The sequence below is a fragment of the Crocuta crocuta genome, unplaced genomic scaffold, assembly GCF_008692635.1.
Source record: "Crocuta crocuta isolate KB4526 unplaced genomic scaffold, BGI_CrCroc_1.0 scaffold214, whole genome shotgun sequence".
Taxonomy (NCBI): Eukaryota; Metazoa; Chordata; class Mammalia; order Carnivora; family Hyaenidae; genus Crocuta; species Crocuta crocuta.
In genome coordinates, this window is record NW_027529999.1 from 5,872 (window position 1) to 17,362 (window position 11,491).

General features: G+C 42.4%; 1 protein-coding gene across 2 annotated transcripts; it reads left to right on the forward strand.

Moving 5' to 3' along the window:
* The first annotated feature begins 1,126 nt into the window (after positions 1–1,126).
* ZBTB8OS (zinc finger and BTB domain containing 8 opposite strand) lies at positions 1,127–11,491 on the forward strand. 2 transcript variants are annotated; one of them, XM_077763512.1, is made up of 6 exons: positions 1,127–1,840; positions 2,369–2,490; positions 2,708–2,790; positions 3,997–4,049; positions 6,207–6,243; positions 8,907–11,491. In XM_077763512.1, the coding sequence occupies exons 1-6, from the start codon at positions 1,791–1,793 to the stop codon at positions 8,991–8,993; spliced, it is 432 nt and encodes a 143-aa protein (XP_077619638.1). In that variant the 5' UTR covers positions 1,127–1,790; the 3' UTR covers positions 8,994–11,491. The 2 variants fall into 2 exon arrangements, with proteins under 2 accessions (XP_077619638.1, XP_077619640.1); XM_077763514.1 differs by lacking the exons at positions 1,127–1,840; positions 3,997–4,049 and having other exon boundaries at positions 2,355–2,490; positions 8,907–9,048.

An 11,491-nucleotide genomic window follows, 5' to 3' on the forward strand; every position in this document is an offset into this window, starting at 1 on the left:
CACCAGGCTTACGCTGCTAGAAGTCCAGCTGTGCTATAGTTTGATTACTCTTGGCGCAGAGGGTTTAGATAGAAGTATTACATGCTGAGCGTTCTCCAGTTTTCACTTAATGTTTTTGAAATTCATGTTAATGCGTGAGTCAGTAGATCACACCATTTTTAAAAAATGTTTATTAGTTTTTGAGAGCGAGAGCAAGTGGAGGAGTGAGGGAGGACAGAGAGAGAGGGAGAGAGAAAATCCTAAAAAGGCTCCTCCCTTTGAGTGCAGAGCCTGTTTCGGGGCTTGAACCCATGAACCATGAGATCACGAACTGACCTGAAACCAAGAGTAGGACTCTGAAGCAGCTGAGCCACCCAGGCGCCCCAGTAGGTCACACCATTTTATCCCTGAGGAGTATTGCATTGTATCTTTGTTTATCTGTTATCAGTTGACATCCGGATTTTCATTTTGGGGAATCCACTGCTGTGAGCATTCTGGACATATGTTTTCATTTTTGTAGGGTTAATATCTGTCATTTTCTGTTAACCTGTTAACCTGGTCATCTCCTCGGTACCTGAAACATATTAGGTCCATAAGAATATATTTGAGTGAACTGGAGAAGAATTTGCATATGGTGTGTTGCCAAAAGACTACATGTTATGGTGCAAAGTCTACTACCCTGGCACTTAGGACGTCTCAATTCTAGGCCCAGCTTTGCCCCTCAACAACAGTAGTCTTTAACTAGTCCCGCAATCTCTTTGGATTTCAGGTTTCTTCTTTTTTAAAAAAATTTTAAAAGTAATCTGTACACCCAACATGGGCTCAAAGTCATAACCCCAAGGTCAAGAAGTTGCGTGCTCTTGACAGGCACCCCAGCTTTCTTCCTTATAAATTTTTTTTAATGTTTTATTTATTTCTGAGAAAGAGAGAAAGATAGCATGAGCAGGGGAGGAGCAGACAGGGAGACACAGAATCTGAAACAGGCTCCAGGCTCTGAGCTAGCTGTCAGCACAGAGCCGGATGCGGGGCTAGAATGCACAAATTGCAAGATCATGACCTGAGCTGAAGCTGGACGCTTAATCAACTGAGCCACCCAGGCGCCCCGCCTCCCCCCCCCGCCAGCCCTCTTCCTGTAAGTGAGGGAATTATATTAAATAGGCTACAAGGCTTCCTTTAGCCTGAATATTCTATGATCCTAAGTGGGAAGAATTGATAGAAGTCATGATACCAGTGAAGAGTAGACTGAAATTTTGAGGTAACAGATCCAGTGCAAGTTTGCTGTAGTAGCCGGTGTTGTTTTCCGGGTATTCCTGTGGGGATAGCAGGAAGAAGCTCCTAAACGTAGTGTTGAGTTTACCTTTTTTAAAAAAAAATATTTTTAATGTTTGTTTACTTTTGAGAGAGAGAGAAAGCACGAATTTAGGGTTACAGAGAGGGAGACAGGATCTGAAGCGGGCTCCATGCTGACAGTAGAGAGCCCACCACGGGGCTCAAACTCCGCAAACTGTGAGATTATGACCTGAGCTGAAGTTGGACGCTTAACCAACTGAGCTACCCAGGAATTTTTTTTCAATATTTTATTTATTTTTGTTAGAGCAAGCAGGGGGAGGGCAGAGAGAGAATCTGAAGCATACCTGTGCTGACAGCAGTGAGCCTGAAGGGGGCTTGAACTCCTGAACCGCGAAATCACGACCTGAGCCAAAGTCAAACGCTTAACCGACTGAGCCACCCAGGCACCACAGAAGGATAATATTCTTAATGAACTAGAGTTTCTTGTGATTTGCAAGTTCAGTGGTCAAGTTCAATGACCTATGCATTTTTCCCTCTCTCTCTTAGATTTGGATCATACAGCAGATGTCCAGTGAGTATACCTGCAATTTAGGTCTTTGAAATCATGTTGTTAATAGGAAATCTGATGTTTTAATCTCGATGTCCCTAATTTTATTTTATTATTTATTTATTTTTTAAAGTTTATTTATTTTGTGAGAGAAAAAGAGAGAGTGTGCGCACATAGATGCACACACAACCCGGGAGGGTCAGAGAGTGAGGGAGAGGGAGAATCCTCTCTGTTGGCACAGAGCCCGACGTGGGGCTCAGACCCATGAACTGTGAGATCATGACCTGAGCCGAGAATAAGACTTGGACGCTTAACTAACTGAGCCACCTAGACGCCCCTTGATGTCCCTAATTTTAATTCTCTCCTCCTATTTTGGTTCCTTTAACATGTGAAAATGATGGTTTAAAAGAACCCTTTATATATGTAATGTGCCATTACATTGATTGACACCGTTGGTTTTATATTTTTCATGTTAATTTTATTTTGACTTTGCTGTCAAGTTTTCTCTCTTGCTGTGATTTTATTACACAGGGCATGAATGTATTTCTTTAGGTTACATGCATGGGGAGAGACCCTGGAGGAAGCATTTGAGCAATGTGCAATGGCCATGTTTGGTTACATGACAGATACTGGGACTGTGGAGCCCCTCCAAACACTGGAAGTAGAAACCCAAGGTAACCAATTTGTTCTCAGGGAAGAAATTGTTATGCAAATGTTCAATGTTCTCCATGATTGCAGTACATTTTCACAGTAAGAACAACCAAATGATCAGCCTGTTCTTCCTCTTTCGGCTAGCCTAAGAAATTCATTACACTCTTAAATCCAAACAAGTTTTTAGAGAGGAGACTCATTAAACATCATACTATCATGGTTCTTCTTGACCCTGTGTAGGAGATGACCTACAGTCTCTTCTGTTTCACTTTTTGGATGAGTGGCTTTATAAGTTCAGTGCCGACGAGTTCTTCATACCCCGGGTAAGCAAGAGTTTTTTTTTACTGAACAAACAGGTTCTAGTTCAGATTTTTTAAAAAAGTTTTTAAAATGTTTTATTTTTTTTTGAAAGAGAGAGACAGCATGAGCAGGGGAGGGTCAGAGAGAGAGGGAGACACAGAATCTGAAGCAGGTTCCAGGCTCTGAGCTGTCAGCACAGAGTCTGACGTGGGGCTCAAACCCACGAACCCACGAACCGTGGGATCATGACCTGAGCCAAAGCCGGACACTTAACCGACTGAGCCACCCAGGTGCCCCTCTAGTTCAGATTTTAAAAGAACAAGTGATTGAGAATAGAATGTGTGATGCATAACCAAGCCATACAGATACATAAGATGATACTGATTTGCAGAAAACAGGGACTTCTTGGTTAACCTGCCTTTGACTAGTATATGCGTCTTGTAATATTTAGATCTCTTACCGTATACTTGTCACTAATCAGGATTGTGTGATAAGAATGCACCTGCTGTCTTCACCCACACTTTTTATGTCTCCCAAGTTTGAGCTATATTTATGTCCATCCATATGTCCCTTTGTCCCATATGAAATTTAGCAGCTCTGCCATGTTGGCCTAAATTTAAAAATTGCTGTCAGTTTTCCTTAACATGAACAAGGAAAAGCCAAATGGAGATTGCTTGTTGCCATCAGCCTCTCGAAGGGAACCCATGTCCAGCATCATTGTTACCGCACACACAACACCTCTCCTCCTCACCCCATTCTCTCCTTCCTTCTCTTCTCCCAGCTCCGCTACCTACGCTCTTCCAGCTCGTCCCTTGTCCTGCCGAGTTCAAGAGCCTACAGTGTTAGTTAAAAATGGGGCGAGAATGATTGAAATCCTGTATCATCCTATTCTGTTTTACAGCGAAAGTTCTTGATTCCTGTTTTGAGAGTGTACATTTTTCAACAACATTTCCCTTGACTATATAAAAAAACCTTATTTCCTTGAAATATAATTAGTTTGGTGTTCCACTTTAGTTAACATTTTAGTTTTCTTTGCTTCAGGGAAGTTGTACACTGTTATTTTCTAGGAAAGGGGACAACCTAGACATACTTTTGTAAATTATAGCTGACATACAATATTATGTCAGTTTCTGGTGTACAACAGGGTATTTTGACAGTTGTTAGACATGTTTTAGTAGATGGTCTGTTATGAACATTTTTTTTTAATTAAATTTTCTTTTCCTCTTTAGGAAGTAAAGGTACTTCATATTGATCAAAGAAATTTCAAAGTACGATCAATTGGGTACGTTTTGAAAATCTTTTAAGTAGCAAGTCATGAAAGATGTTGAAATTATATTCTTCACTAAACCTAGTGGGCAGGAAGACAGAAATGTTAACTCAGAGGTCCCATTGGATCCCAGTGGGTCCCTGCAGGTTAAGCTTCATGACCCCTAGGAGTGAGGACTTTGGTCCTCAATTTTGGAAGACCAGAAATTTAGCAGAACAAAGTTAATTTTGGTTCCTTAAAGTTAATTCTGATTCCCAATTTACTGATTTTTAAAAATGTTTACTTATTTTTGAGAGAGAAAGAGTGCAAGCATGGGAGGGACAGAGAGAGAGAGAGAGGGCGGCACAGAATCTGAAGCAGGCTCCAGGCTCTGAGCTGTCAGCACAGCAGAGCCTGATGCAGGACTTGAACCCATGAACTGTGAGATCATGACCTGAGCTGAAATCAGATACTTTACTGACTGAGCCATCCAGGCGCCCCTGCTTGTGGTTGTCTTTTTTTAAAGATTTTTTTTTATTTTTTAAAAAAATTTTAATGTTTTTTATTTATTTCTGAGAGAGAGCACTGGAGGGTCAGAGAGAGAGGGAGATACAGACTCTGAAACAGGCTCCAGGCTCTGAGCTGGCTGTCAGCACAGAGCCCGACGCGGGGCTCAAACCCACGAACTGTGAGATCATGACCTGAGCCGAAGTCAGACGCTTAACTGACTGAGCCACCCAGGGGCCCCTATTTTATTTTTAGAGAGTGAGAGTGCGAACAGGGTAGAGGGGCAGAGAGAGAGAGACAATTTTAAGCAGGCTCCATGCTCATTGTGGATTCCTATGCAGTGCTCAATGCCACAACCCTGTGATCGTGAGCTGAGCTGAAATCAAGAGTTGTACGCTCAACTGGCTGAGCCATCCAGGCTCCCTTCTTTTAGGTTATTTCTATGTAAAACCTATTTTATCCACTTCATGTTGAATTTGATTCATTTCTTTTTGTAAAGTGAGATCTTCCATTCCTCCTCCTTTCTTTTTTTTTTTTTTTAAATGGGTAAGGAATCAGGCTTATCCAAGGATACTTTCCTAATAAATGGCTGTACAGAATTTTAAAACTTTGTTCTTTTTACTACCACTACTGCTTCTCCAACTGTAATCTTTAGCCATATTCATATTGAAGGGAGAGAAGATGCTTAACCCAAGTTCTGGGAGAGTCCCCTTTTAGGGCCTTCTATCTATATACAGACCATGGACATTTTCTGAAAAGTTATAAAATGCAAACCAATTTAAGACCATACTACAGAGTGTAGTATTTTGCGTCTGTGATACTCAGGCCTACTTTCTCTAATGGGAGATAGTATTTAATTCATTGTATAGCCTTGAGTACAGAGAAAATTTTGAACATGCTGCTGTATTATGAAACAGTCATTAAACTGTTTATTGAGAATCTGCTGCACGTGCTCTGTACTAGGGCACTTTTTTTTTTAATTACAGCATCCATCAGCCTTATTGAAATAGCTATAGCACATAAGTCCTTCAACATCTCCATTTACTGGCAATCAAATGGAAATTTATTTATTTATTGAAAGCATTTTTTAATGTTTATTTTTGAGGAAGAGAGTGCATGTGCATGAGTGGGGGAGGGGCATAGAGGGAGACACAGGGGCAGAGAGGGAGACACAGAACTCCAGACAGGCTCCAGGCTCCATGCTCCGCTCTGTCAGCACAAAGCCCAATGTGGGGCTCGAGCTCATGAACTGCAAGATCATCACCTGAGCTGAAGTTGGACACTTAACCGACTAAGCCACGCAGGGGCCTCTCAAACTGAAATTTAAAGGTCCCTTTCCCCTCCCATCTCTTGGCCTCCTCGTATCTTAACCACATTGATAAGGTTTATTTTAAAATGTGTAAAGGGAGAAGGGGCGCCTGGGTGGCTCAGTCGGTTGAGTGGCCGACTTCGGCTCAGGTCATGATCTCACGGTTTGTGAGTTCGAGTCCTGCATTGGGGTCTGTGCTGACAACTAGCTCAGAGCCTAGAGTCTGTTTCAGATTCTGTGTCTCCCTCTCTCTCTGACCCTCCCCTGCTCATGCTGTCTCTCTCTCAGAAATAAATAAAAACATTAAAAAAGGGGGGAGGGGAGAACAGATACTAAATCCTGGAAGTCTAAATCATGTTTTAATTTTCCTTCTCAAGGTGGGGAGAAGAATTTTCATTGTCCAAGCACCCTCAGGTATGTTTAAATACAGCCATTAAAAACATTCTCTACTTCCGTACTGTAAAGTCAGTATATGCCAGTATACTTTAGCGAGTTCTTCTAAATTGGTGTGAAGCGGTAAGTTTTCCTCAGGCTTCCCTGACCATGTTATGTTTAAGCACTGACTCCACACATCTGATTTGGTGGACAGGGAATAGGGAGACAGCACTTGGGTTCCAGGGTCAGGTGTGTTACAGATTTTTGTGATTTAAAAGTCCCTTTGCCTTTTCAAGCTTCTGTATGTATCTCTCCCTGTAGTGAAGGTGTTGGACTGGATGCTCTTTAAAGTACCTTCTACTTTCTGTACTTCTCCAGATTCTGGATTTGCCAACCTGTAGGATCTGTATATAGGAATAGGGGGCAGGCACATGTTCTCTGTAAAGGGCGAGGTAAGGTTTGAAGCTTTGTGGAACCACAGTTGACAGAAGAGCAATATTTGGCTCCTTTGTTATAGCACCGCTGCTGCTACAGGCCAGGCAGAACCAGATGAGTGTGGGTGTGTCCCAGTAAAGCTTCATGGACATTGAAATTTAGATTTCATATCATTTTCAAATGTCATGAGATAATCTTTTTTGGTGTCTCCCCCCACCCCAACCATTAGGCATGTAAAAACCATCCTTAGGCAGTAGGACTATACAGAACCAGGTGGCAGCCTGAATTTGGCCCATGATTTGCAGTTGGCTGAGCCCTGTGTTTAGGCCAAAGAGACGCAAGTTAGTCGAGGGTGACTGGGAAGTTCTGGTTGCTTCCAGTAGCTGCAGTATCATTTCTTCCAGCACAACGTAATGAAATGAAGCCTGGTGAGGGAACCTCAGGAGAGAAGCTTAAAAAGAGAGAAACCACTAGAGGGGTTGTGTGAATTACAATACAAATGACACACGGAATTTTCTTTTGAACATCTTACGTGTGAGGTATAGATTAGACATCTAAATGGAGATGTCCCATAGTAGGCATTGGTCTGTAGAATGACTTGTTCAGAAGATAGGTATCTCTGGAAATATAAATCTGGGAGCCACCACTGAACAGAGGATATTTATAGCCATCGGGCTAGATGAGATTACGAAGGCCGGGAGGATAGATGAGAATATAGAGGGGACTGAGCCCTGGGGCACTAAGTGTGGAAGAGACAGAGCCAAAAAGGAAAAGAGAAGGAGAGCCTCATGCAAGGGAGCAAAAGAACAGGGCATGCCTAAAAGCCAGCTGTCTAATGACCTTGAGACTGCCCAGAGGTTGAGTAAGATGAGGACTGAGAATTGACCATGGGTTTCCTCTTCATTGGAAAGATGTACGGGTCAAAGAGAGAATGAAAGATAGGAAAGTGGAGGCAGTATATTGAGACGGTTCTTTTGAAGGGTTGTCAGAAGAGGGGAGCAAATGCATAGAAGAGTACTGGCCAGGGCGAATGTGGCTGGAAAGGGAGAAGTTTGGTTTTATTTTTCTCTTTTGTCTTAACTGTGAGGTTTTGTGGCACCCATGTATGCTGTGTGGAAGTGATCTAGGAACTCTGGGCAAATTGATCATGTTGGAGGGAGAGAGAGTAATTTCAGAACAAAGATCTGAAGTTGGTAAAGTGGGGTATGGGGTGGAGTGCTCAGGTACAGGAGCTGACCCTCTGATGGGCGCAGGGACAGGCTTTCTTTGTAATAGGAGGAAAGGCGAATGTGAGCGTAGATGGAGAGGAGAAGCCAGTTCTTACTGATTGCTCTTGTTTTCTCCAGGAGGCGTGGTCTGAGGGTGAGAATGAGGGAGGAATCCTAGAGGCAAAGATGGAAAGTAATTGTTTCAGAGAGTGGGCAGGTGAATTTAGTGGCAATTGTAGGGTGACTAGTGAGTGCTGAGTACCCTTTTGAGATTGTGGATGTGATTTACAGTGACACCACTTAGTATGGTGCGTGCTGCCGTAGGCAGAAAGTTGAATTTGGTTGTGGTTTCACCAGGTGATGATGGCGGAGGGAAAGAAAAACAAAGGTGGTTGTCATTCAGATCTGTCTGCGAAATCTTTAGATTTCTTTTGTGCCATAGAGCTAGCAAATGCCAGTCGCCTATTGCCTGACATGTTTTGTGCTGCACAGAATTATTGTGGATTCTTTTCTAGAATGGGAAGGAACTAAGAGAGCATCTGATCCTGTGGTTCTAAACCAGGGCAGGCGAGGGGGATTGTCATGTGTCAGACTTGTGGAGAGAGAACCCCAGGAGGTAAAGCGAGTTGGCAGCTGAGGAGGAGAGAAGAGTCTGTGCTCTTAGGGCCCAGATTAGACCGGAAGGAGGAAGTCTTGAGAAGGAGCCCTGAGCCAGACCGTAGGAAAGCTTCACGCTCCTTGATCCAGTCCACTTGGTAAATGATAAAGCGGGTGCTGGAGAGGTTAAGGGAGCCTCCATTTCAAGGGGGAAACAAAGGCAGGATTAGAGCCCCATCTCTTACCTCCCAATCAGGGCTCCTTCCCTGTGCATCTGTGGCTTCTCATTTTTACCGGATGACTGTATAATGCTGTACAAATAACTACTTGTTTCCCATGAGCTCTTAATTTTTCAGAATAATAGTAAAATTTGGCCTTTCTGCCTGTTATTGCTAGAGTTACTGATTCTGATTTAGATTTTCATTTTTTCCTGTTTGTTTTTTCCTCTAACCCCAACTTTAGGGAACTGAAGTCAAGGCAATAACGTACTCAGCAATGCAGGTCTATAATGAAGAGAAGCCAGAAGTTTTTGTGATCATTGACATTTGAGATACCAAACAAACAGCAAAACCCCCTCCTATGAAGAACTGTTGGTTTTTTTTTTCTCTTCTTTTTAAGAAGATACCATGATACAGATTCTTCAGTATCTGTTGATATATATGGAGATTTGCAGAACAGAACTTTTTTTTTTTTTTGGATGTTTATTTATTTTTGAACTAGAGAGACTGCGAGCGGAGAAGGAACAGAGAGAGACAGGAGATCCGAAGCGGGCTCTGCACTGACAGCACAGAGCCTGATGTGGGGCTCGAGCCCATGCACCGTGAGATCCTGACCTGAGCCAAAGTCAGATGCTTAACCGACTAAGCCACCCAGGCACCCCTGGAACAGAACTTTTTAAATTAAAGTGTGACTTTCGGAAACAGAACATTAAGGTGCAGTGTTGGTCCATGTTACCCAAATATTCAGACTTTAAAGAATTCTTCAGGTGACTAGTATGACTTCTCCTCTCTTAGTCCCCTGCGGTGGTCGCAGGTGCCTCCTACCCTCCTAGTGAAACGTCCTGCCTGGTCCCCAGAGGGACCAGTGATGTCAGCAGCAGCCCGAGGCACTCTGAACCTTCCATAGTTTTATCGAATTCAGTTTGAAAAAAAATAATTTTATCAATAATAAAATAATATTAATAATAAATCCTACAACCAGGAATTTGCTTTTTTTCAAATTGGTTAACACATATATTTCCTATATATACATTAAGAGAGGTTTTGTTTTAGATTCCCGTGGGACAGAGCCATCCTGTATGCCCCTCGGTTTTCTTAGAAGAAATAAATATAGTTGTAACAGTTGGAAGACTTCTCTAGAAAGAGTCCTGATTTTCTCTCTTTCTCACTATTGTATAGCACTAATGGAGGGACACTTTCCTATTTTCTCATAAGAAAAAGTCAGTATCCTTACAAATGAGCCCTTGCAAGGTCACCTGGGTGGCTCAGTCAGTTAAGTGTCTGACTTCAGCTCAGATCATCTCATGGTTCACGGGTTTGAGCCTTGTGTCAGGCTCTGTGCTGACAGCTCAGAGCCTGGAGCCTGCTTCAGATTTTGTGTCTCCCTCTCTTTCTGCCCCACCCCTACTCTCACTCTGTTTCTCTCTCAAAAAAAAATGAATAAACACTAAATGTTTTAAATTAAAAAATGGGCCCTTCCAACATGTGATTTTATTTTGAAGCTCATATATGTATACAGCTGGAGAAGAAAAGAACTGTGTTACATTTCTTGTGTTTTTCTGATTACCTAAGTTTTTGTTGTGGGAAAAACCATGTTAAAAATGATCGGAACTTCTCAAAGTAGGCAACTTAATGAAACTGCTTCTGTTTGATTTGCAGCATTATTCTATTCTCTGTTCATTGACTGAGGTATTTATTGCTACCACAAGAATTTGCAAAGTTGCTGTTTATTCACACACACGGGAGAAAAGATTGCCACTGGGTGGTGCCAGATACCATTACAGCATGCTCCATTTGACCTAACGTGAAGAGATTGTCCGTGAGCTTCCAAAGTGTTCTCAGCACTGTATTTTTTTGGTCCTCTGGGTGTTTAACAGAAAGTAGGGCTAATGGACACTAGGCCCTGAGCCTGCGGTTTTGCGGAGTATTTCTTGAAGTGAATACACAGAATTGCTGGAGTGGTGCTTCTTCCCCTTCTGTATCTTGAGGCACATTTTGTTAATTTGAACTGTGGCCCTCTAAGCAAAAACTGTCTAGAAGAACTTCTTTACCTCTGTCAGGATGAATTTCCAGGCTAACCTAGGGCTCTTCTTTTCATGGACCCCTTTGAACATGATGGGCTATTTGGGGCATTGATTGTGAAAATGAGCAATGGGATACTGTTAAGTCCAATGGAAGAGCTGAATCCAGGATAAGAGTTCTTGGGGTGCACTAAGCCTTAGTACTAAGTTGTACTAAGGTACAAACCTGACTAGGAAAAAACAGGTAGCCGCACCTCTTACTACCAGTGCTGTGTAATGGGGTTCAGTAAAAGCAAGTCAGTTTTAATTACACAATACAAATTATATTTCTTTTTATTTATAATAAATTTTTATTTATTTATGTTTATTTATTTTTAAATGTTTTTATTTATTTGTGAGAGAGAAAGAGAGACAGCATGAGCAGGGGAGGATCAGAGAGAGGGAGATACAGAATCTGAAACAGGCTCCAGGCTCTGAGCTGGCTGTCAGCACAGAGCCTGACGTGGGGCTCGAACCCACGAACCGCGAGATCATGACCTAAGCGAAAGTCGGACGCTTAACCGACTAAGCCACCCAGGCGCCCCATATTTATAATAAATTTTTAATGTATTACTATTTTATGTGAATTTTGAAATGCAGTTTGTGTTAGTTTTTAAATATGCCAAAATGAAGATAACTCAGTGGAAGGAAAACGACTATGTTCCCTTTTGTGTGTGAAGGTGGCGTTCCTGACCCCGCAGCAGCACAGAATTTGTTTTGTTTATTGAGATGGGTGTGCCAGTCTCTCCCCCAACGCTTCTAGTTTCAG